A 23,282-nucleotide genomic window follows, 5' to 3' on the forward strand; every position below is an offset into this window, starting at 1 on the left:
CACACACACACACACACACACACACACACACACACACACACACACACCCAGCTGCCTCCTGGTCTCTGTTCCTAGGGAGATGGCTCCTTCCTAGGCAGGCCCCATCAGTCAGCCTTCAGTTAAAACCAGCGAGAATACCTGCTGTCTACAAAGCCTTCTGCTGGGCAATAGAGAAGGAATATCTAGAAGAAGTAGGAGGTGTGTACCTGACTTCAGAGAGCTTATAATTTTGCCAAACCAACTGATAATCATAGAGTGTGACAGAAAGCCGAGGTCTTGAGACATTGGTATGTTTCTGTCTTTAAGTATACTGTCTTTTTAATATGAGGGGATAGGCCTATTGTCCTCATAAAGAGGGAATTTTCCCAATGCCCTGTGATGTGTGCACCTAAAAGACAAAAATCTGGGGCTGGGACTCAGTGTTGTGTTTATACATGTTTTTCTATAGGATCTCCCCTGTAGTTTTTATGTGGTTTTTCAGAAACACACAAACTGCATAAAATGAAGTGCATCCACGATGGGTAGACAGGGTTGAACCATCCATGCCCTCCACTCAGCACCTGCCGGGGTCTGGAGGAGCCTGGCTGCCGTGGAGAGTGTGGCCATCAGCTGGGTGACCACAGCTCACTGCACCCGGCCTGTGGGCTCTCGGCAGCCGTTGACAAGGTGGCCTGTTGTCTCTTCTCTCCTTCCAGTAAGCACTATCCTCTGTATTCCCTCAACGTGGCCTCCATGTGGCTGAAGCTGGGAAGATTGTACATGGGCCTGGAGAACAAAGCTGCTGGGGAGAGAGCTCTGAAGAAGGTATGTGTGTGCTGTGAGGTTAGGAGGCCCAGTGCCTGACGGACTCCTCACACTTCCCTTCCTGCAGGACTCACGTGACTGACGGAGTCGTGGAGAAAGACTAGCCCTTGGCTGCCCTCCAGCCATAGGAGTGGGAGGGGGATGGATTCAGCAGGCGGCAGGGTAGTAAGTAACTGAGCCTTTGGCACGTTTGTATCCTGACCCTTCTGTTGGGAAAGGGGTGTCCACATTGTGGTTACAGGTTCACAGCTGTGGGGAAGGGGGTACTTGCCCTTTGTCCCCTGGGAAGCCATGGAAGTGCTCTAAGTATGTGATCATGATACAAGGCTGGCATTATTAAAATGTCTTTTCTGGTCCACTATTACCGATAAAAAGAAAGGAAAAATAAAAAAGAGGCCATGGATAGGTCAGGAGACCGTAGTGAGGGAATTCTCCAAATTTCTGCCCTTTGGGATTTATAGATTCATGATGCCTGATTGTGGTGAAATCAAGGCAGTTGGGTCTGGAGAGGCCCTCAGCATGAGGATTATCCATTTGCAGTTTCTAAAATAGGCTTAATAATCATTGTTAGCGTTCATTGAGTATATGTGCCAGGACCTGCCAGTGGGCCAGGGGCCAGGCCCTGCCGCTCACAGAAGCACAGCCACCATCCCAAGTATTGGTTCTCATTGCTGTTTATATAGGAATCAACAGTTGATAAAATACAATCTTTGGGACAATTATTATTTATGTAGAAGACAAAGGTTGATAAAATGTAACCTTTGGACAGTCTGTTTATACCTGTTAAGAGAATCTTTGTGAAAGTTGGGGCCGTGGACTAGGCTTGGATGCCTAATTCTCCAGATTCCCCATATCTTCCCGATACAGTATACGGAAAGATGGAGTAAGGTCCGACATCCCAAAAGGAAGGGCCAGGGCTGACCCAGCCTAGAAGTGGGAGTTAAGAATAAAACCTTCTGTTTTTAAACTGTGGAAGTTGTCTTCTAAGATGCCATTTATTGCTTTGGTGAGGTTGGAAAAAAATTAACCAGTTAGGTCTCAACGGCAGAGTGCTGTTAAGTAACTAATTGCTGATCACCGAAGGATAGAGTAGATCTGAGGAAGGAACACGAGTCCTGACATGAATGCAGAGGGCAAGGAGAGACATTTAAACCAGGCGATTCCTGAAGGCTTGCACCCCTGTTGGGTTGAGATCTAGGAAGAGAATGGTAGAATAGAAAGGAAGGCCCGTCAGAGTCACAGGCCATCAAAAATTCCCTGTTTGGGGGACGTGGGAATAATTTAAGTTTTTCGATCTGTGAAGAATACAGTTGAATACAAAAGAGCAAAATTAATTATTACGGATTACCTTAGATACGTAATTCCTATATGCCAGGCACTATTCTAAACACTTTATGTGTATCAACAACTCTGAGAGGTATGTGTTATTCCTATTTTACAGATGAGGACAGTGAGGTACAGAGTAGTTAAGTAAATTGCCCAAGGTTACACAGCTAGAAAGTAATGGAGCCACTGGAAACTCTTGCACTTAAAGAAACCTTATTAAATATGTGCTCTCTGGATTCCTCACATGAAACTTGTGCCTATTTTTAAGTTTTTAAAGAATATGTATAAAGATGTAAGCGTGCACTTTTTGAAAGGGAAAAACAGTTTAGTCATTTCTTATACATTAGTAATATGAACTAAAATCAAAAAGGTTTGTCCCTAAATCAATTTCTCTATCATTTCTTCAGCTACTGAAGAATGTTTTCCTCAGCTGTAGAGACTGGGTGACTAGTCGGATGTGAGAGAATCTTGTCCTCTTTTCTTTTAAAAAAAAAAAGCCAGACTCTGGAGGCTAACACAGGCTCTGAAAGCCAGTTTGCATCCTGTGCCTTCAAGCAGAGAGGTCCAGCCTGAATTAAAGTTAGTCCGGGGGAGGGGCAAGGGGACTGGCTTCAGGCTCTCAACCCCTGTTCTCTCTCTCCTAGGCCATTGCCATCATGGAAGTAGCTCATGGCAAAGACCATCCATACATTTCTGAGATCAAACAGGAAATTGAAAGCCACTGAAACTATGCTGACATTTTAGTTTTTATTTAAATCCAAGTGCAAAAACCTTCGAGGATTTGACTGTTTCAAATCATACACGTCACGCCAGCATCTCTGTAAACTCATTGGAATGAAAACACAACTTGCACTTAACCTTACAAATGGCTTACTTGGATGTTGGTCTTAATCTTGAACCTTCATATCAAATTAATTTTTGAATGCTTTTTTTCCCTAAAAGATAATGGCATGGTTTCATATATTATAATTTAAAAATGCAGTTATTTTTCCCTTCATGCCTACTGTAATGTTCTAAACAAACATGAATGATGAAAGAGAATTAAAAAAGATAATAGTATATGAAGTCTGTGTTTTCCTCTGTCGGTCGGGCGGGGGGATGTCGAAGTGGTGATGGAGCCGGGTCTTGGCATGGATGTTGCACCTGTTCTGCATCAGGCAGGGAGCCCAGGCACGCTCCCCCCCAGGAGTGGGGTCTGCAGCCTCGTTAGCCTGCAGCTGCTTTCCCTATACAGTGCCCATGGAGGACGACAAGACCCAAGACTGAGAAGGTGCAAGAAGGGAAGAAAGGTATCAGTAGCTGAGAGCAGTTGAGTGATATGGGTGCCCCTCCCTGGCAGGAGAATGCGTCCGTTTCAGTTTTTTTCTGTCCAGTGTCTGGTATCCCTTCAGTGCATAATGATTCTGTGCTCAGGGTAAGCCTGAGCAGGAAAAACATTTTTTCCTTACCGACTCCATGTTCTTGAGCAAACGCTGATCTCTCCCTGCACGGCCGGCAGGAATTCAGCTTCGCCACAGCCTGGACCACGGCAACCTGCAAGCTTCTCAGCAGCTCCTGCAGAGAGGGGCACAGCCCTGAGCCCTGCAGCGCAGGGATGTTTCTTGGATGAGTTTCTGCTGATCCAAAGAGAGGAACCTCCCCATTAGGTAATAATTAAAGCCTGATGGAGTTTACACTCAGCTTTCTTTCAGATTCATGGTCTGCAAACAGCTTGGAAACAGCTGTGAATCTGGCCTGTTATCCTTCTTTCCTCATCTACAGACACCACACACATCTCTCACTCGCAGTTAACTGCACACAGCGGATTCAGCAGGTAGAATGCCTTCTCTTGTTCAGTGAAGTGCGTTAAGATGTTTACTGAATACCTACTATATGCAAAACATGCTCCAAGTGCATAGAGATGAAGAAGGCATAGTCCTGGCTCTGGGGAGCTTAGTGTTTTAAGAATGCAAATTTACTCTGTAGCTAGGCCTAAAATAAGCTTAGCCCAACATCTGTCTAGGTTTTATAAAATTTGTAAAGGTAATACTTTCTCAATAAATTTAAATTATATGAAAAAGTGAGCTGTTCCTTCTTTCTCAGCAGTCCTACCACCCAGAGGTAACCACTGTGATAGTTTGCTTATGTGGCCCCAGTGTTTCCCACACCCGTATAGCATATCTGTATAAACGGATTTAGAAAAACAAAGGCAGAATGGTACTGACATATTTTGTAGTCTGCTTCTCTGACCTAACAATAGGGACCCTTTTCATTTCAGCATTTACAGATATGCTTCATTCTCTTTAGAGGCAGAACGTTGCATGGAATGTGTATGTCATAATCTATTCAGCTGTTCTCTTATTTATGGACATGTGGGTTTCCCACTTTGCTGCTATTATAAACGACGCCACAGTGAACAGTCTTAGACGTATAACTTTGCTGACATGGGGTACCATTTTTGGAGACAGATTCCTAGAAGTGGAATTTCAGTATCAAATAGTGGAAACTTTTTTTTATTTGAGTAAGTATGGCCACATTTCCTTTTTAAAAAACTGCAGCAGGTACCAATAGAATATAATACTTATAGTATTTGTTTTCCTCTACCCTCATAACACTGTATTGTTTAAAATTTTTTTGCCAATATAATGTGTGAACTATTTTGTTTATATGCATTTATTAATGAAGTTGGGTACTTTTTCATATACTTAGGAATTATTGTGTTTCTTCTGTGAGTTGATATTCACAGCCACTGCCTATTTTGTTATTTATGCCGTTCATAATAATTTCTAAGATCTCAATGTATATTGGGATATTAGCTCTTTGTCATGTGTTGAAAATATTTTCCCCTGGTTGTCCATTAAGTTTATTTTTCATGACATTTGTACTAAGGCAGATTTTTTTTTTTCATTTTGAAATGAAGAAAAGAAATACAACTTTGTCTATGATCTGTCTGGAATCGTTTTATTTAATACATTGTTTAATGGTTAAGGGATCTAATAGTACTCTAAACTTTTTAATGTTCAAAATTGCTAGCCACTTATGCCAGCATTGTTTATGGAATGATTTCTTTTCCCCTGCTGATTTGAAATGATACCATTATCATTTCCCTAAGACTTAGGTTTATTTCTGCAGTGTTTCATTCCATTGATCCGTCTACTATAGAAGTAAAGTACTTTTAACTATTGTTGCACTGCAGAACTTTTAGTATCTACTAAGGCTAATCCTTTTGCATTCTCTGGAGTTTTTCTGACCATTCTCCCATGTTTAACCCTACAAAGTACTTGGCCAAAGTACTTGGCCAAGTCCTCTCATGGCCTTTCTCTACTCCCCCAGCAAAAGTACTCCTGGAATATTTATTAGAATTGCATTGAACTCATTGGTACTCAGAGAACTGACCTCTTCATGAGTCTTTCTATCCAAGAATGTGATGAGTTTATCAATTTGTCTACATTTTGCCTCTGAAGTAGTTTAGTTATGTTTATACAGGTCCTGCACATTCTTCTTAATTCCTAGATTTTATGTTTTCTATAGCTATTAGGAAAGAGCTCTTTTCTTCTATATATTTCTTAACTGTTAAGTCTGACAAGTTTTCCCTATTTGTTGTTACAGATAATAAAAAGTAGAATCACATGAAATTGATGTGTTTGATCCTGTTTTTGTCATTTTATTGCGTATTTGTGTGTTTTTCTTATCTTTTGCTCTTTTGAGTTTTCTTTTCTCTCTTTTTTAATTTGCTTCCTGCTAATAGAGTATTTGGAAATAAACAGGGCTATCTACTCATAGTTAGTTTTATGTCTAAACTACAGGGTAAGACTACTTTTTCTGTTCATCAACCAAAGAAATTGAGTCCATTTACTCATTCCATGAATGACAAAACAAATTAGTGTATGTACCTATTCTCTTGCCATTCTACTTGACTTCTTTCCATGTTCATTGGTATTTTGTCTAGTATCATCTTTTTTTGTTAAAGTAGATGCTGTACAATATGATATAAGTTATAGGTATACAATACACTGATTCACAGTTTTTAAAGGTTTTACTCAATTTATAGTTATTATAAAATGTTGACTGTATTTCCCCTGTTTTACAATATACGCTTGTAGCTTATTTTATACCTAATAGTTTGTACCTCTTAATCCCCTACCCCTATATTGCCCTCCCCATTCCCTCTCCACACTGGTAACCACTAGTTGGTTCTCTACGAGTCTGCTTTTTGTTGTTGTTATATTCATTAGTTTGTTGTATTTTTTAAATTCCACATGTAAGTGATTTCACACAGTATTTGTTTTTGTCTGACTTATTTCACCAAGCTTAATGCCCTCCAAGTCCATCCATGTTGCTGAAAATGGCAAAATTTTGTTATTTTTTTATGGCTGAGTAGTATTCCATTGTATATATGTACCACATATTCTTTATCCATTTATTAGTTGATGGACACTTAGGTTGCTTCCATATCTTGGCAATTGTAAATAATGCTGCTATGAACGTTGGGGTGCATGTATCTTTTCGAATTAGAGTTTTTGTTTTTTTCAGATATATACCCAGGAGTGGAATGTAGTTCTATTTTTAGTTTTTTAAGAAGCCTCCATACTGTTTTCCACAGTGGATGCAGCAATTTACATTCCTACCAACAGTGCATGAGGGTTCCTTTTTCTCCACGTCCTTGCCAGAATTTGTTATTTGTGTTATTTTTGATAATAGCCATTCTGACAGGTGTGAGGCAATATCTCAGTGTAGTTTTGATTTGCATATCCCTGATGATTAGCGATGTTGAGCATCTTTTCATGTTCCTGTTGGACGTCTGCATTTCCTTTGGGGAAAAAACCAGCTCTTCTGCCCATTTTTTAATAGGGTTGTTTTTTTGACGTTGGAATTGTATGAGCTGTTTATATATGTTGGATATTAGTCCCTTATTGGTCATAACATTTGCAAATGTTTTCTTCCATTCAGTAGGTTGTCATTTCGTTTTATCAGTGGTTGCCTTTACTGTGTAAAAAGCTTCCAAGTTTAATTAGGTCCCATTTGTTTATTTTTGCTTTTATTTCCTTTAGGAGGTGATCCAAAAAAATATTGCTGTGATTTATGTAAAAGAGTGTTCTATGTTTTCCTCTAGGATTTTTATAGTATCTGGCCTTACATTTAGGTCTTTAATCCATTTTGAGTTTATTTTTGTATATGGTGTTAAAGAATGTCCTAGTTTCATCTCTTACACATAGCTGTCCAGTTTTCCAAGTACCACTTATTGAAGAGACTGTCTTTCTCCATTGTATATTCTTGCCTCTTAATTGACCAAAAGTGTGTGGGTTTACTTCTGGGCTTTCTATCATGTACCATTGATCTCTATATGTTTTTGTGCCAGTACCATATTGTTTTGATTACTGTAGCTTTGTAGTATAGTCTAAAGTCAGGGCACATGATTCCTTGAGCTCTGTTCTTCTTAAGATTGTTTTGGCAATCTGGGGTCTTTTTTGTTTCTATACAAATTTAAAAATTATTTGTTCTAGTTCTGTGAAAAATGCCATTGGTAATTTGATAGGAATTGCATTGAATCTGTAGACTGCCTTGGGTAGTATGGTCATTTTAACAATATTGATTTTTCCAATCCAAGAACATGGTATATCTTTCCATCTGTTTCAGTTGTCTTCAATTTCATTCATCTGCATCTCATACTTTTCAGAGTATAGGTCTTTTGCCCCTTAAGTAGGTTTATTGCTAGGTATTTTATTATTTTTGACGTGATGGTAAATGGGATTGTTTCCTTAATTCTGTTTTTGCTAATTCATTGTTAGTGTATAGAAATGCAACAGATTTCTGTATATTAATTTTGTATCCTGCTACTTTCCCAAATTCACTGATGAGCTCTAGTAATTTTCTGGTGGTGTCTTTAGGATTTTCTATGTATAGTATCGTGTCATCTGCAGACAGTGACAGTTTTACTTTTTCTTTTCCAATTTGGATTCCTTTTATTTGTTTTCCTTCTCTGATTGCTGTGGCTAGGACTTCAAAACTATGTTGAATAAAAGTGGCAAGAGTGGGCACCTTTGTCTTGTTCTTGATGTTAGAGGAAATGCTTTCAGTTTTTCACCATTGAGTATGATATTAGCTATGGGTTTGTCATTTATAGCCTTTATTATGTTGAGGTAGGTTCCCTCTGTGCCCACTTTCTGGAGAGTTTTTATCATAAATGGATGTTGAATTTTATCAAAAGCTTTTTCTGCATCTATTGAGATGATCATATGGTTTTTATTCACTTTGTTAATGTGGTGTATCACATTGATTGACTTATGGATATTGAAAAATCCTTGCATCCCTGAGATATCAATAAATACTACTTGATCATGGTGTATGATCTTTTTAATGTATTGTTGGATTCAGTGTGGTAATATATTGTTGAGGATTTTTGCATCTATATTCATCAGTGATATTGGCCTGTAATTTTCTTTCTTGTGATAGCTTTGGTTTTGGTATCTGGGTGATGCTGGCCTCATAGAATGAGTTTGGAAGTGTTCCTTCCTCTGTTTTTTGGAATAGTTTCAGAAGGATAGGTGTTAATTCTTCTCTAAATGTTTGGTATAATTCACCTGTGAAGCCATCTGGTCCTGGACTTCTGTTTGTTGGGAGTTTTAAAACTACTGATTCAATCTCATTACTGGTAATTGGTCTGTTCATATTTTCTATTTCTTCCTAGTTCAGTCTTGTGGTGTTGTACCTAGGTTGTCCATCTTATTGCCATGTAGTTGCTCATAGTAGGCTCTTATGATCCTTTGTATTTCTGTGGTGTTGATTATAACTTCTCCGTTTTCATTTCTGATTTCATTGATTTGGGCCTTCTGCTCTTGATGAGTCTGGCTAAAGGTTTATCACTTTCATTTATCTTTTCAAAGAACGAGCTTTTTGTTTCATTGATTTTTTCCTAATTTTTACATCTGTATTTAATTTATTTCTGCTTTGATCTTTATGTTTTTTTTCTTTTACTAATTTTGGGTTTTGTTTGTTCTTCTTTCTCTAGTTGCTTAGGCATCAAGTTAGGTTGTTTGAGATTTTTCTTGTTTCCTGAGGTAAACTTGTATCACTATAAACTTCCCTTTTGTTTTTTTGCTTTTGCTGTGTCCCACAGATTTTGGATCGTGTTTTCATTTTCATTTGTCTCTAGGTACTTTTTGTTATCCTTTTTTATTTCTTCAGTGATCCAACAGTTCTTAAGTAGAATATTGTTCAGCCTCCATGTGTTTGTGTTTTTTTCAATCTTTTTCTTGTAGTTGATTTCTAGTCTCATAGCATTGGGGTCAGAAAAGAAGCTTGATATGATTTCAGTTTTCTTAAATATACTGAGGCTTGTTTTGTGGCCTGGCATGTGATCTGTCCTGGGGAATGTTCCATGTGCACTTGAAAAGAATGTGTATTCTACTGCTTTTGAATGGAGTGCTCTATACATACCAGTTAATCCATTTGGTCTAATGTGTTATTTTTTTTTATTTTTATTTTTTTTGTGGTATGTGGGCCTCTCACTGTTGTGGCCTCTCCCGTTGCAGAGCACAGGCTCCGGACACGCAGGCTCAGTGGCCACGGCTCACAGGCTCAGCCGCTCCACAGCATGTGGGATCTTCCCGGACCGGGGCACGAACCCGTGTCCCCTGCATCGGCAGGCGGACTCTCAACCACTGCACCACCAGGGAAGCCCTGATGTGTTACTTAAGGTCTGTGTTTCCTTGTTGATTTTCTGTCTGGATGATCTGTCCATTGATATAAGTGGGGTGTTAAAAATCCCTTACTATTATTGTGTTACTGTTGATTTCTCATTTTATGTCCATTCATATTTGCCTTCTATATTTTAGGTGCTCCTGTGTTGCATGCATGTATTGGGTTGGCCAAAATGTTCATTTGGGTTTTTCTGTAAGATGTTACAGAAAAAGCCAGTGGAACATTTTGGCCAACCCAATATATTTACAATTGTTATATCTACTTCTTGGATCGATCCCTTGATCATTATGTAGTGTTGTTCTTTGTCTCTTTTAACAGTCTTTATTTTAAAGTCTATTGTGTCTGATAATAAGTTTGCTACTCCGGATCTCTTTTGATTTCTTTTGCATGGAATACCTTTTTCTATCCCCTCACTTTTAGTCTGTGTGTGTCTCTAGATTTGAAGTGAGTCTCTTGTAGGCAGCATATGCTAATATATGGATCTTGTTTTTGTATCCATTCAGCCACTCTGTGTCTTTTGGTTGGAGCATTTAGTCTGTTTACATTTAAGGTAATTATCAATATGTATGTTCTTATTGGCCATTTTGTTAATTGTTTTGAATTTGTTTTTGCAGGTCTTTTTTTTTCTTCTTTTGTTCTCGTGATTTGATGACTGTCTTTAGTGTTACGTTTGTGTTCATTTTTGTGTGTATCTATTATAGAATTTCAGTTTGTGGTTACAATGAGGTTTTTATCTAGCAGTATATATATATATACTCTCCTCCCCTCACAATTACTGTTTTTGATATCATATTTTTTATCTAATTGTTCGTGTATCCCTTAACTGCTTATTGTGGATCTAGGTGATTTTACAACTTTTGTCTTTTAACTTCCCTACTAGCTTTCTGCGTGGGTGATTTCCTACTTTTACTGTATGTTTGCCTTTACCAGTGAGCTTTTTCATTTCGTAATTTTCTTGTTTCTAGTTGTGGCCTTTCCTTTTTAACCTAGAGAAGTTCCTTTAACATTTGTTGTAAAAGTGATTTGGTGGTGCTGAACTCTCTTAGCTTTTTCTTGTCTATAAAGCTTTTGATCTCTCCGTCAGATCTGAAGGAGAGCCTGGCTGCGTATTCTTGGTTGAAGGTTTTTCCCTTTCATCATTTAAAATATAGTGTGCCACTCCCTTCTGGCCTGCAGAGTTTCTGCTGAAAAATCAGCTGATAGCCTTATGGAGATTCCCTTCTGTGTTATTTCCCTTGCTGCTTTTAATATTCTGTCTTTATCTTTAATTTTTGTCATTTTGATTATAGTGTGTCTTGGTGTGTGTGTTCCTCTTTGGGTTAATCCTGTATGGGACTCGCTGCACTTCCTGGACTTGGGTGACCGTTTCCTTTACCAGGTTAGGGAAGTTACCAGCTGTTATCTCTTCAAATATCTTCTTGGGCCCTTTCTCTCTTCTTCTGGGACATTCCCCTATAATGTGAACATTAGTGCTTGATGTTGTCCCAGAGGTCTCTTAAAATGTCATTTCTCTTCATTATTTTTTTTTCTGTTCAGTGGCAATGATGTCCACTACTCTGTCTTCCAACTCACTGATTTGTTCCTCTGTATCGTGTAGTCTACTATCGATTTCTTCTAGTGTGTTTTTCATTTATTGTATTCTTCATCTCTGGTTATTCTTCATATTTTCTAATTCTTTGTTAAAAACTTGGAACTGCTTGCTCTGTGCATCCATTCTTCTCCTGAGTTCTTTGAGCATCTTTATGATCATTACTCTGACCTCTCTCTCTGGTAGATTGCCTATCTCCATTTCACTTAGTTCTTCTTCCGGCGTTTTTATCTGGTTCTTTTGTCTAGAACATGTTCCTCTCCCAACACATTTTGTCTAAGTTGCTATGTGTATTTTTACGTATGTGGTAGATTAGTGATGTTTCTTGACCTTGGAGAAGTGGCCCTCTGTAGCAGATGTCCTGTGTGTCCCAGCAGCACGCTCCCCTCTTGTCACCCAAGCTATATACTCTAGGGGTTCCCCCTAAGAGGGCTGTGTGGGTCCTTCTGTTGGGGTGGGCTGGCTATGTGGATGGTCTGGTAGGCTTGGTTGGTCCCTAGCCCGGTTGGTTGCCAAGCCCCGCCTTGTGTGGATGCTGCTGGCTGCTGGTTAGCGGGGCTTGCTTGCGAGGCAGCTGGCTGCAGAACCTTAGGCAGCCCAGGCTAGTGCTGGTACACTGGTGGGCGGAGTCAGGATCCAGAAGACTCCAGGGCTGTTGCCTGTCCACTGGTGGGTGAAGCCATGTCCTGGATTTAGTGCTGGACTACTGGCAGGCAGGGCTGGGTCCTGGAGTTCGGCTGCAGGGCCCAGGGATCCTAGAGCTGGTGTCAGCGTTCTGTTTGGGGTGGGTGGGGCAGAGGTGGAGACCAGTTACTGACACAGTTAGGTATGGGGTCTGGGGTGTCCCAAAGCTTGTGTTGCCCTGCCAGTGGGTAGTGCCAGGGCCCAGCTGGTCCCAGGGTAGGGTCTGGTCTCTTTTGGGCAGGCTTGGTCTGCAGGCTGCAGGATTGTGGTTTTCTTATGTCTGGTGTCTGCCCTCTGGTGGGTAAGGCTGGTTTAGAGGTTAGCGCATGGCTGGCCTACAGGCTAGGCAGGGCTGGTGCCTGTCCACTGGTGGGTGGAGCTGGGTCCTTCCCCTCTGGTGGGCAGGGCCCTATCTAAAGGCATGTCTAGAGGTAGCTGTGGCCTCAGGAAGCTTTTAGGCAGCCTCTCTACTGATGGATAGGGCTGTGTCCCTGCCCAGTTAGTTGTTTGGCCTGAAGCATCCCAGCACTGGCACCTACAGGCTGTTGGCTGGGGCCAGGTTTTGGCACTAATGAGCTAGATGCTTGATGTTGGTACCATGATGGTACGAGTCCCAGTGTCCACACAGTAGAATACACCTCGCTATGGCTGCCACCAGTGTCTATGTCCCAAGGGTGAGCCACAGCCACCCCTGCCTCTCCAGGAGACTCTCCAAGACCAGCAGGTAGGTTTGACCCAGGCTCCTATCAAATTACTGCTTTTGCCCTGGGTCCCAATGTGCGAGAGATTTTGTGTGTGCCCTTTAAAAGTGAAGTCACTATTTCCCCCAGTCCTGTGGGCCTCCAGAAATGAAGCCCCACTGGCCTTCAAAGCCAAATGCTCTGGGGGCTCATCTTCCCAATGCAGGACCCCTGGGCTGGGGAGCCTGATGTGGGGCTCAGACCCCTCACTCCTGTGGGAGAACCTCTGCAGTATGATTATTCTCCAATTTGTGGGTCACCCCACCCGGGGCGAGTATCGGACTCGATGATATCGCGAGTCTCCCCCTCCTACCCTTCACATTGTGGTTCCTTATTCAGTTGTAGAAGATCTTTTCTGGTATGTTCTGATCTTGTTCATCTGCAGATACTTGTGATTTTGGTGTGCTTGTGAGAGGAGGTAAGCTCAGAGTCTTTCGACTCTGCCATCTTGCTGGGCTCTCCTATCATCTTTTTTTTCTTTCCAAACTTGATGTAGTTTTTATTTTAAAAACTATCATTGTTTTGTTGCCACAGTCAACTTATGTACAGCACAATCTATGTGTTTGTTTAGTGAAATTTGCTTGCCATCTCCTTTCACCCCAGTGTGGTTTACAGTATCCTGATTTTCATGATGTGAAACAAGCCAGGACCTCTGTAGGTGAATGACTCCTTGTACAGTGATAGGACTGAAAGTGGGTTCCTCACTGAAGTGGTCATAGTGCCCTGCTACTCATCAAAGGGACATAAAGTATCCACCTTCATCACCCGGGGTTCACCATGTGTGTCTGTGGCAGTTGAGTGGCTGAAAATATGGGGCAGGGCAGCCACCTTTAAACCTAGAGATGAGTTGTGCTGTTGATAAAGTTGAAAGACAAAAGCAACGATTTGGGTCTTCTATAGCAGCCTGCTGCTTGGCTTTTCTGGGCCAGCAGTTTGGGCTCTGAATAAATGACAGCTGTGGGGGGACTTGGCATTTAATACGGGTTGTCACTGCAGCTGTGAGTAAGCTCCAATTCTAGGTTCTTCGCTCCATTTACCTAACAAACAATCACCCCTTTCAGCTTTTTCCTAACAATGATGACTTTTGGAAATTTCAAACTGATTCTTCAGTGTGATCCAATTATACAGGAATTAAAAGTGGGTAGAAATAAATGGGCTTTAAAGAAGTGAAAAGGCAGGTTTTCCCAGATACGTTTGCCTATGAAAATAATCCTGAGAGAGAAGATGCTTTCAATTAATGCAAACATACATAGGACAGAAAAGATTCAGCTGCTTTCTCTGGAAAAAAAAAAAGTTTATTGCATTTGGAAGTCAATAGATATCTTTTACAAAAAAGGTTAGAATAAAGATCTCACATTTGTAAAGGCACATATGAAACATTTTAATAACAAGGGCAGTGAGAACATAAACAATACACAACTAGGACCAATAGCTAAAGACTTTATAAAAACAGATAGGAAACAGTGCAAAAATACTGTCAAAAGTCAGCTTCATACACCTCTTAATTGTGTATAAAACTGGCAAGCATAAGCTTATTTACTGATATAAAAAAGCACATAGAATAGCATGCATAATTTTATTTAAGGCTTTTAATATTATTAAATTGAGAGGGAGTCTATACCAAAGTAAAGTTGACATGTGAATATTAATCACTCCCCAACTTAGGGAACGTCCTATAAATGTCTCACTCCCTCTCTCCCCTTACAATTAGTTTGCAGTGAAGAGACTGGACCTACATCTTGCAAGGTAGCAAGTGCCCACCACGGGGAGAAGAATGTGTTATCAGGATCCCAAGCCCCTATCTGGAATGCATTTCTCACAGCAACAATACGATAGGTGGTTAAATGTCCAGGTCAGCCCATGCCAGCCAGATCTGGCTGACACCACCCTGCTATTCAGCCGTGTTGGACATCAGAAGGCTTCTATGGGCTGACCTAAAACCCTTAAGAACAAACTGGTTTCTACATTAGGGACTTGTCTGTAGGTTCGAAATGAGACCTATTAAATGTCAATTGGTTTGAATGATAAAACAATTCACAACATTTTATAAAACACAGACCAAGGAAAGCATCAAAATACTGAATTAAGTCTCACAACAATAGTCCAGTGAAACAAAATAGATCAGCATGTTACTTGATGTAACACAAATTACTTCAGGTTATCTAATAGTCATCTGCATACGTAAACCTTTTTTTCCCCATTTACACGTCCTCAAGCAAGTTAGCTGACTATTGAAGGAACAAAGGACATACACAGGAAAGCATCTCTGATGAAGAGTAACCTTACTTTTGAAAGGATAAGGGTAATAGATTTTTAAGATTTCAAACTGGCAAGAAAGTTCAGTCAAAGGAAGTTGCAATAACATTTTACGGTATTCCAAGTTGGGAAAAATGGCTCTGAATGACAGCTCTCAGTTCTAAGCTGAAGGTGTTTATTAGCTAACACTACATACAGTCCAGGGAGGTGGGAGGCCCCTGAGAAATGCTGAGAACGCCAGGCACCTCTGCTCTGAGAGCCAGCTGAGCTCAATGCAGAGCAGGGTTCCTGAGATGTTAGCAAACTAGTTCCACCCTAAGGCACAAAAAGACCCCAATCTAATGTTTTTAGCTTTTTCCCAAAACCTCTGTCAGGTGAGGCAGCCTCTGTGTTTCCCTGAAGGAGGAGGTGGAGGTGAGGAAGAAAAAAATAGGACACATTGCAGACTGGATTGAATAGCGTGTCCTGCCCCTCCCTAGACAGTGGAGAACGGATCACGAGGCAACGTATAAATGTCCCTGCGGAGCCCAGAGCTTCACCCATTTCACCAGATTGGCCAGGCTGCGTAGAGGTGACGGTGAAGGGAACAGAGTCAGCAGGAGAAGGCTAGAAACAAATTAATCCGACTACACGTGTCACGATGCCAAATGCAGCCGCTGTGGCTCCATGTCAGCTTGCCTCAAAAGAAGCCTGAGGGAGTGGTGCAACCTTTGTCCTAAACAGGACTGACCATCGATCCAGCTTATCTTCCACTCCTTCTAGTACTGACAGTGCCCATCGCCAAGGGGAGAAAGGGGGTAAAGACAGCTTCCTGGTTGCCGACAGCACCTAGCTATTTTCATTATGGTTATTTCCCTTTGCCAGATTTCATTCCTTGAAACTACATAAATGCCAAATTTTACTTTTTGAAACTATATAGGCTTTTCAGGATTAAAATTAGATTTCCGAATTACATAATTTGGAGAGATTGAGCAGAGTGATTACCTATGACTAGATTCAGCTGCTTTGTAGGAGTTGCTAAAAGGGTAGGGAAAGGAAAGAAAAGGTGTGCTGTCGAGAGCTGATCCATAAAGCAAATGAAAAACAAGGCCGGCGTAGCCCTAAGTGAATGGGGTGCTCTTGGAAGAGGGTGACATCACAAAGTAGTCCCACCTGTACCCTCAAGTGAGACAACGAACTGCCGTTACTACTGATATATTGACGTCTTACCTGCTTTTTATGCCCTGATTAGAAACACGATGTGCTGGGAAGGGGAATCCGCTCTGCAGCCCCACCGGGCCAGAGGAGAGGCGCAATTAAGATGCACAGGAGGGGCTACCCTGGTGGCGCAGTGGTTGAGAGTCCGCCTGCCGATGCAGGGGACGCGGGTTCATGCCCCGGTCCGGGAAGATCCCACATGCCGCGGAGCAGCTGGGCCCGTGAGCCATGGCCGCTGAGTCTGCGCGTCCGGAGCCTGTGCTCCGCAACGGGAGAGGCCACAGCAGTGAGAGGCCCGCGTACCGCAAAAAAAAAAAAAAGATGCACAGGAGCTGTGATAGCTAACTCCAGAGCCGTGTGGTTGAGCAAATCTTCTGCTAATAAGGTTGCAAGGAAAGGGAGGGCCACCAGCAAGTGAGGGGAGGTGGTCTTTCTGAGCAGCAAACCTAGGCAGGCATCAGAATCGAGAACATTCGTCAAGCTCCACTGCAACAGTGAGGACACGATTTAAAACTACGAGCGAGGGTACGGACTTCCCTGGTGGCGCCATGGTTGAAAATCCACCTGCCAATGCAGGGGACATGGGTTCGAGCCCTGGTCCGGGAAGATCCCACATGCCGTGGAGCAACTAAGCCCGTGCACCACAACTACTGAGCCTGCGCTCTAGAGCCCACAAGCCACAACTACTGAAGCCCGTGCGCCTAGAGCCCGTGCTCTGCAGCAAGAGAAGCCACCACGATGAGAAACCTGTGCACGCAACGAACAGTAGCCCCAGCTCGCCGCAACTAGAGAAAGCCCGCACGCAGCAATGAAGACCCAACGCAGCCAAAAATAAAATAATTAAAAAAAAAACCAAAAACTGTGTGAGGGTGAAACAGATCTCCCCACTACAGCGCAGTCTTTCCCAGGATCACCACCTCATCTCCATCCCGCTGGCCTTATAGAAAGGGAGGGAGTAGGAGAGACATCACCGAGTTCAGAAAATCGTTTGTGAATCAGGAACTTTTTGATAGAAACTCCAAGCCTTCCTCTTTCTCTTCCCATTTATAGCTCTTCTCTGGGCAAGCTTATGGCATTTTTTGGAAAGAATGATCTTGATGGCCCAAAGCGTGGCAGAAGGAACAGTGACTTTCTAGATAGATGCGTTCTCATGTTCAAGGCTGCCCATCAGCTTTTGCCCTCCTGTCTTAAAACGAGAAGTTCCTTGAATTTACTTTTTAAATGAGAGGGCTGATCAAAGCTCCAAGCAGTAGGAACTGACGCACATCCTCCTTTTCACTGCACCAAGCAACAATAAATTATGCAGTCCTGTGAAACCGACTGATGCCAGATATTCAATGCCAGGCTCATGGACATTTTAATAGAGAACCTTTTAGTTTGGCCTTGAGGAAGAAGACACAGCTGTCTTAAGCTGGAAAAAAATAAGTAAGGTAGTAAGCTGGATAAAAACACGCATCTGAGTTTCTAACAAATGCAAAAGCTGAGAGCAGGCAGGATAAAGGTTGAGTGTCAGGCAAGTAGGCCATCGAGTTCCTCAGGACCCCATGAAGAACAGCAATTTTCGGGGCAACACATATGAGTTGGCAGAATTTGGATATACCTGCCCATTTCTCCCAGGCATGTTGCTGTTACTTTCAATAGATGCACCAGTAAGGTCTTTTGCCCCAAATGTCTTAGAAGCTGAGGCAAAGACAAGAACCATTGTGCTTAACTTGCTCAGAGTTCACGGGAAGTGTCAAACATAATTTAATATCCTAGAGATGTCCACCCTATAGGGCCGAGTAGGATTATTTCAACCCTATAGGGCCAACTAATCTGTCACCCGTAAAGCTCTAGACCAATGGAAAATTTTTGCAGTCTCCATGAAAACCCCAAATTTCTCCATTTGGAATCAGTGCTAGATGAGTTGTTACTTTGCTCACGGAAAGAAATCACTAAGTAAGAGCATGATGAGTGTCTGATAAAATCCATAGGCAATAAAATAAAACACAGTTGCAGAAGTATCTTTGGTAAAACAAGAGGGAACTGTATTCCCACAAAAGAGCCACCCTAAGAGCCCAACAGTAATTACCTGGTGCTTCTGGAAATTTCTTACTCTGGGATCCTGACAGTTACTCCCGACACGAAGGAGGAATGAAGGGTAGATTAACACTGATATGGCTCAGACTCAGTCCCCAACCCTTGAGTCTAAGCTCCCTGGCACACATCTTAGAAGGTCCCTGCATTTGCCCACCCCCTGACCTCAAGCGATTGACAGATCTACCCCCCCCAAAGAAAATCAATAACCATACCCACTTCCTCCATCCCACGCACCACTGGAAGTGGGGAAGAGAGATTCAAAAGCACATTCTGCTTTGTGACTCTGGACACCTCGGGCCCACATATTGTGTTCCATAACCACTGGGCTGAGGTCAGCTAATACAGACTGTGTATCAAGAAAGGATGGCAGCTGAAAACCCCATAGTCATGTGCGTGATGGCCAACCCTGCCTATGAGAATCCAAAGTGCTCTCTGCAAAGAGTGACTCCAAGCCCCAGGAGATGGCCCACTCAAGTGAGGCAAGGGTTGCCGCAGCAAGGCAATGAGTTCACAAAAAGAACCAAGCCGCCCGCTGTACATGCTTTCGTGTTCATTAGCACTTGAGAAATGACATATGGTGCGCTGGGATCCATACTAATCGGGGAGGAGAAACAAACTGTAAGTGTTAGGTTGATCCATGTGAATTTTCTGTTATTGTAAGTAAAACATGGTCCAAATATTGGAAATTTCATATGAGTCAACCTATATCAAGCTGGAAAAGATAAGAAAGGTAGGCAGTTGGATAAAAGTGCTGACTTACGGTACCCACTGGTGTTTATAACAGAACCACAAAAGCTGAGTGTAGGCAGGATAAAGGTTAAGTGAGTCCTGGGCAAGCCAGTGGGCAAGTCCCACAGGATGTCACCCAGCAGAGCCCACCAAGACCCTCTCTCCAGGCCGACGGGGGGAAGGGGCCAGAGATGGCCACGGGACTCGGAGGCAAACAATAACTAATTACAGTCCAAAAATAGTTCCTCTTCTCAATCTAGGAGCACGAAAGTTGTAGAAGTAAAATTCTCTCTATTTAGGGTTCTCGGAAGTTTATTACTCAGAATATTCCACGTTTGACATCCCTGCCTAAAGCCGCCAAATCCTCCTTTACTTCCTGTCCAGGGAAAGTGGTGTGTAAATGTAGATGAGACCAAGGTGGTGTCCGCTTAAAGCCCAAGGAACCCAGTAAAGCACAACAGGATACGGTTCGGCTTTTCAAACAGGCTTAGCTCAGCTCAAGGGTGAAGACGTCAAACTCAGCCCCACTGGTTCAGGGACCACGGTAAACAAGGATGAACACTGCGTCAATATATCCAAATGGGAGTGGATGAAAGAAACAAAACATTTCAACTGGAAAAACTTCAAAACCAGAGGCCTGAAAGTGTTGGATGGCTTTGTTGTAAGATGGTATCTTTTTTTTTTTCCCCTCCATTTTAAATTTTCTCCCTTCAAGTCGAAACTGCAGCAACAGACCCCAATAGCTCCAGCTTCAGACTTGATACATCGTCAGGAACTCACTCCAAAAGCTCTAACTAGATAACTAATTTAATACACTTTGCTTCAAGGTTTATTCCTTGGCTTGCTTCCCAGATATAAAGCATCTCTGGGCAATTATTATGCAGATGCCACTGAAAGGACTTCAAATGTCTGCTGCTCATTTAACAGGAGATAGGTTGGCATTTACTGGAGACGTGAAAAGGAAGGCAAAATGGGCTCAAGGGCAAAAAGCATTTGTTTTTAAAAACAAAATATGGGGAATCACTTTTAAATGTTTTCCTTTGCGTTTCAATACAACCTTTGGCTAGGAAATTGGATACTGAACCTACCTACTTCTTTGCATTTTGTGCGTTCATGAATATTCCCAGAGCACCAAGTGGCAACAGTGGATGAGTTGAAAGGAGGGCCGTGAGTGATGAGCTCAGAGACAGCAGATCTACACGCTGCCCACATGAGACATTTTTTAACACCCCACACTGGGGCCTGAGAGACAAAGAGAAATACCGATGTGGTTCCTCAAACAATAAACCAGTAACGGCAGACCAACTGTTAAAACATCCCTAACAGCAGAATATCCCAAGGATGGAAAGTCCCTAAGGAAAAGGAAACAATACCTCTTTGCTTGCCGATGATCCAATTTCTGAGCGTCTCCTAGTGAGGGTTACGAGCTGTGATCCACTGAAAATACATGTCATACTAGTGGTTTTCTTTTTCAGATCACGCAGCAAAATTCCAGAATCTACGGCGCTCAGCTGAAGTTCTGCTCCTTGACTGATTCTTTAGACCTTGGAAGAGAAGGTAGGAGGCCCTCCATAGCCAGATACTGAGTCCAAATACAGAGAACCACCACTCTAACACCTGGCCAGATGTGAAACCAAGTTGATTCATACTCCAAAGTAGTTCATCAGGAATCTGCTTCCGCACCCGCCTGTTGTGGTGACCAGAAGCCACAAAGGCACACTCTTTCTGGTCGACTGGATGCCATTCTTTCTTTATATTTGCACCTCAGGAGGAAAAAAAAAAAAAGGAGCAGTGGAAGAAGGCATCATGGAACACCCGCAAAAGTCAATTTTAAGAACAAAGCCACAATTAAAAGTTGCATCAAGAAAAACTAGACAGTAGAGGGGAAAATTCCCCAGAAGTCAGCAAGAGGGATAATGTGCAGAACATGATTATTATAGACTAACCTACAAAATTCAGAAGGACAGTGACCAGTGAAGGCCCAGAAGGAGACGAACTAAGGACTGAGCTTCAAACTGAGGGCAGGGTTAATACCACAACTGACCAGAGTGGGCTGTATGGAGAAAAGGAAAGCAGCACAAATCTCACCGTCTTTCAGCAGGTGGGCCAAGCTTTGGCCCAGAATAAGGAGTGGTTGAGAAAGATACAACACAGAGTCCTCATTCTTCCCGGGCAATGGCAATCACTGCATTGGAAAGGGAGCATTTCCTCTAGCTGGTCCTGTCTTTAACTCAAGTCTGGGAGGAAAAAAGAGACTACTGAGGGAGAGGGCAAAAAGGGGAAAGGGAAGGAACTGCCCATCAAGCCGCAGGAGCCCCCAAATATAAGAAAAGAGTGTTGTTCTCCTTCAGGAAAGGGTCTTAGCCCTTTATATTTTAGGATGAACTCATTTTCTTGCCATCTTTGATTTGGACATGAGCAATTAGGCTGACAAATTTCAGGGCTGGTTACAAATCTGGCTGCAACTTCACTAGAGATGTGTTCCCTTATGCCTCTGTCCCCCAAATAATCCACCAGGCAACCCTCCCTACTGACCTATTACAATGCAGATCAGTCAAAATGTGGTTCAGATGAAAAGTACTATATTATTGTGAAAACTGCATTACGATGATTCACAAAAGTTATTCCAAAGGGGGAAAAAATAAATTATCTCATATAAAATAATACATGATGTTTGTGAATGATCTTGGCTCTCCTGTCTTCAGGGAGCCCGTGACCTGCCTGCTCCGGCCATCCGCGCCCTGCTGGGGGAGCAGATGTTGTCTGGAGGTGCTTCCCCATCTGTAAGATGGAGCTGGCTGCCTCTTCCAGGAGCTGAAGCAGGGGGTTAAATGAGTCTGGAGTTTTGGAGGAACTGGATGAGGACCTGGTAGACAAACTTGTACTGAGCGATGGTCTGGATCATGAACATCCTTTGCTCCCTGAGGAGCCTCAGCATCATGGGCACTTCCACCTTCTGCAAGAAAAGAGAAGAAGATCCTGAGATGGCGGCGGGGGGGGGGGGGGGGCTTCCCTTGGTTCATTCCCTCATCCAGGAAGCATTCACTCGCTGCCCCTGTGCAGGTACAGGAGAAAGCCAAAGACAGCCCCCTCTAGGTTATCCCAGTCAAAGACCCTAACAGTAACTGGAGAAGCTGGTCGTCATGTACCACTGTTGTGATATTTTAACTACAGACCAGTCCACTAGAGAAAACACAGAGGCTGGAGTTAAACCCGATTGGTACTCTTAACCGTACCATGACCCAATGGTAGGATTTAAGCCCTTTCTGGGTCTTCGCTTCTTCATCTGTAAAATAAGGATAATGATGCTTTCCTCCAATGGCAGTGTGGCCTTGGCCAAGTTAGTGACATTTCCTCGGCAGTAACACAGGGTGATAAACAGTACCCTCCTCAGAGGATCAGATGAAGAAATACATGTAAAGCATTTAACACAGTGTCTGGCACACAGTAGGCTCTTAAGAAAGACTACTCACTGTCTCATTAATATTAATGAAATAAGAACACTCATGCCCATCCTGCTACCCCACAGGATCGCAGGCATAACCAAGTGAGATAATTTACATGTAAACCTTTAAAACATCAAAGCACAATCTCTGGGCACCAGTCACACATGTTTGGAGTGAAAGTCTTTAACTAACGATATCTTGAGTATTAAATGAGATTGCCAATGTGTAAATTCTTTGAAGATCTCCAATGGAAAGGAATTAATACAGTGGATCATTGGTGCCATGGTGTCCCCTCACTTGTGTCACTTTCATCCTCCTGGACCAGCCAAGGCCGAAGCACCATGGAGTCAATGTGCCATCATGGCCTTCGTATACTTCCCCCTGCTCTGGGAGCCCTTAATCCAGGCAAACGACCACACCCACGAACTTAGCAAGGACTGAGCAAGCATCAGAAATAAAATAATAAAAACTCAGCTGTATGTCTTTTCTTACTTTACTTTCAAGTCATTTCAGCTATTTCCAAACTTTGTGTAGCTACAATACCATACATGCCATCCTGTTTGGTCACGCTTCTCCAAAACTAGTTAAGTAATGCACACCACAGATTTAAAAGGAACAAGTCCCTGGTAATACGCAAAGAGAAAAAGGCATGTGAATCCTTAAACTATTAGTCAAAATACAGAGCCTAGACCATAAGCTTCTGATGGTAACTAGTGGGTCTGTGCCTAAACTCTACTCCAAAGTGACTGACAT

General features: G+C 42.4%; 2 protein-coding genes across 14 annotated transcripts in view; one reads left to right on the top strand and one right to left on the bottom strand.

Moving 5' to 3' along the window:
• SMYD2 (SET and MYND domain containing 2) overlaps positions 1-9,679 on the top strand; it is a 56,823-nt gene extending 47,144 nt beyond the window's left edge. Inside the window, exons 11-14 of one of the 4 annotated variants that reach the window (XR_003794569.1) lie at positions 696-804; positions 872-969; positions 2,775-3,776; positions 9,642-9,679. Coding sequence is in view for 2 of the 4 variants with exons in the window: in XM_029230107.1 (XP_029085940.1) it covers positions 696-804; positions 2,775-2,855 (190 nt within the window). In the remaining 2 variants the exon portion in view is untranslated. Of the gene's footprint in view, positions 1-695; positions 805-871; positions 3,777-9,641 lie in introns of those variants that run through there. The other 3 variants (XR_003794568.1, XM_029230107.1, XM_029230108.1) reach the window with 3 other exon arrangements.
• PTPN14 (protein tyrosine phosphatase non-receptor type 14) overlaps positions 1-23,282 on the bottom strand; it is a 189,796-nt gene that overhangs the window by 5,907 nt on the left and 160,607 nt on the right. For 2 of the 10 annotated variants that reach the window (XM_029230104.1, XM_029230103.1), the window contains one exon: positions 13,505-22,039. In XM_029230104.1, coding sequence (XP_029085937.1) covers positions 21,911-22,039 — 129 coding nt within the window. In that variant the 3' untranslated portion in view covers positions 13,505-21,910. Of the gene's footprint in view, positions 1-3,578; positions 3,685-3,730; positions 3,744-13,504; positions 22,040-23,282 lie in introns of those variants that run through there. The other 8 variants (XR_003794562.1, XR_003794567.1, XR_003794565.1 and 5 more) reach the window with 8 other exon arrangements.

This window comes from Monodon monoceros, unplaced genomic scaffold (genome assembly GCF_005190385.1).
Source record: "Monodon monoceros isolate NGI ecotype Baffin Bay Population unplaced genomic scaffold, NGI_Narwhal_1 Super_Scaffold_18, whole genome shotgun sequence".
NCBI lineage: Eukaryota > Metazoa > Chordata > Mammalia > Artiodactyla > Monodontidae > Monodon > Monodon monoceros.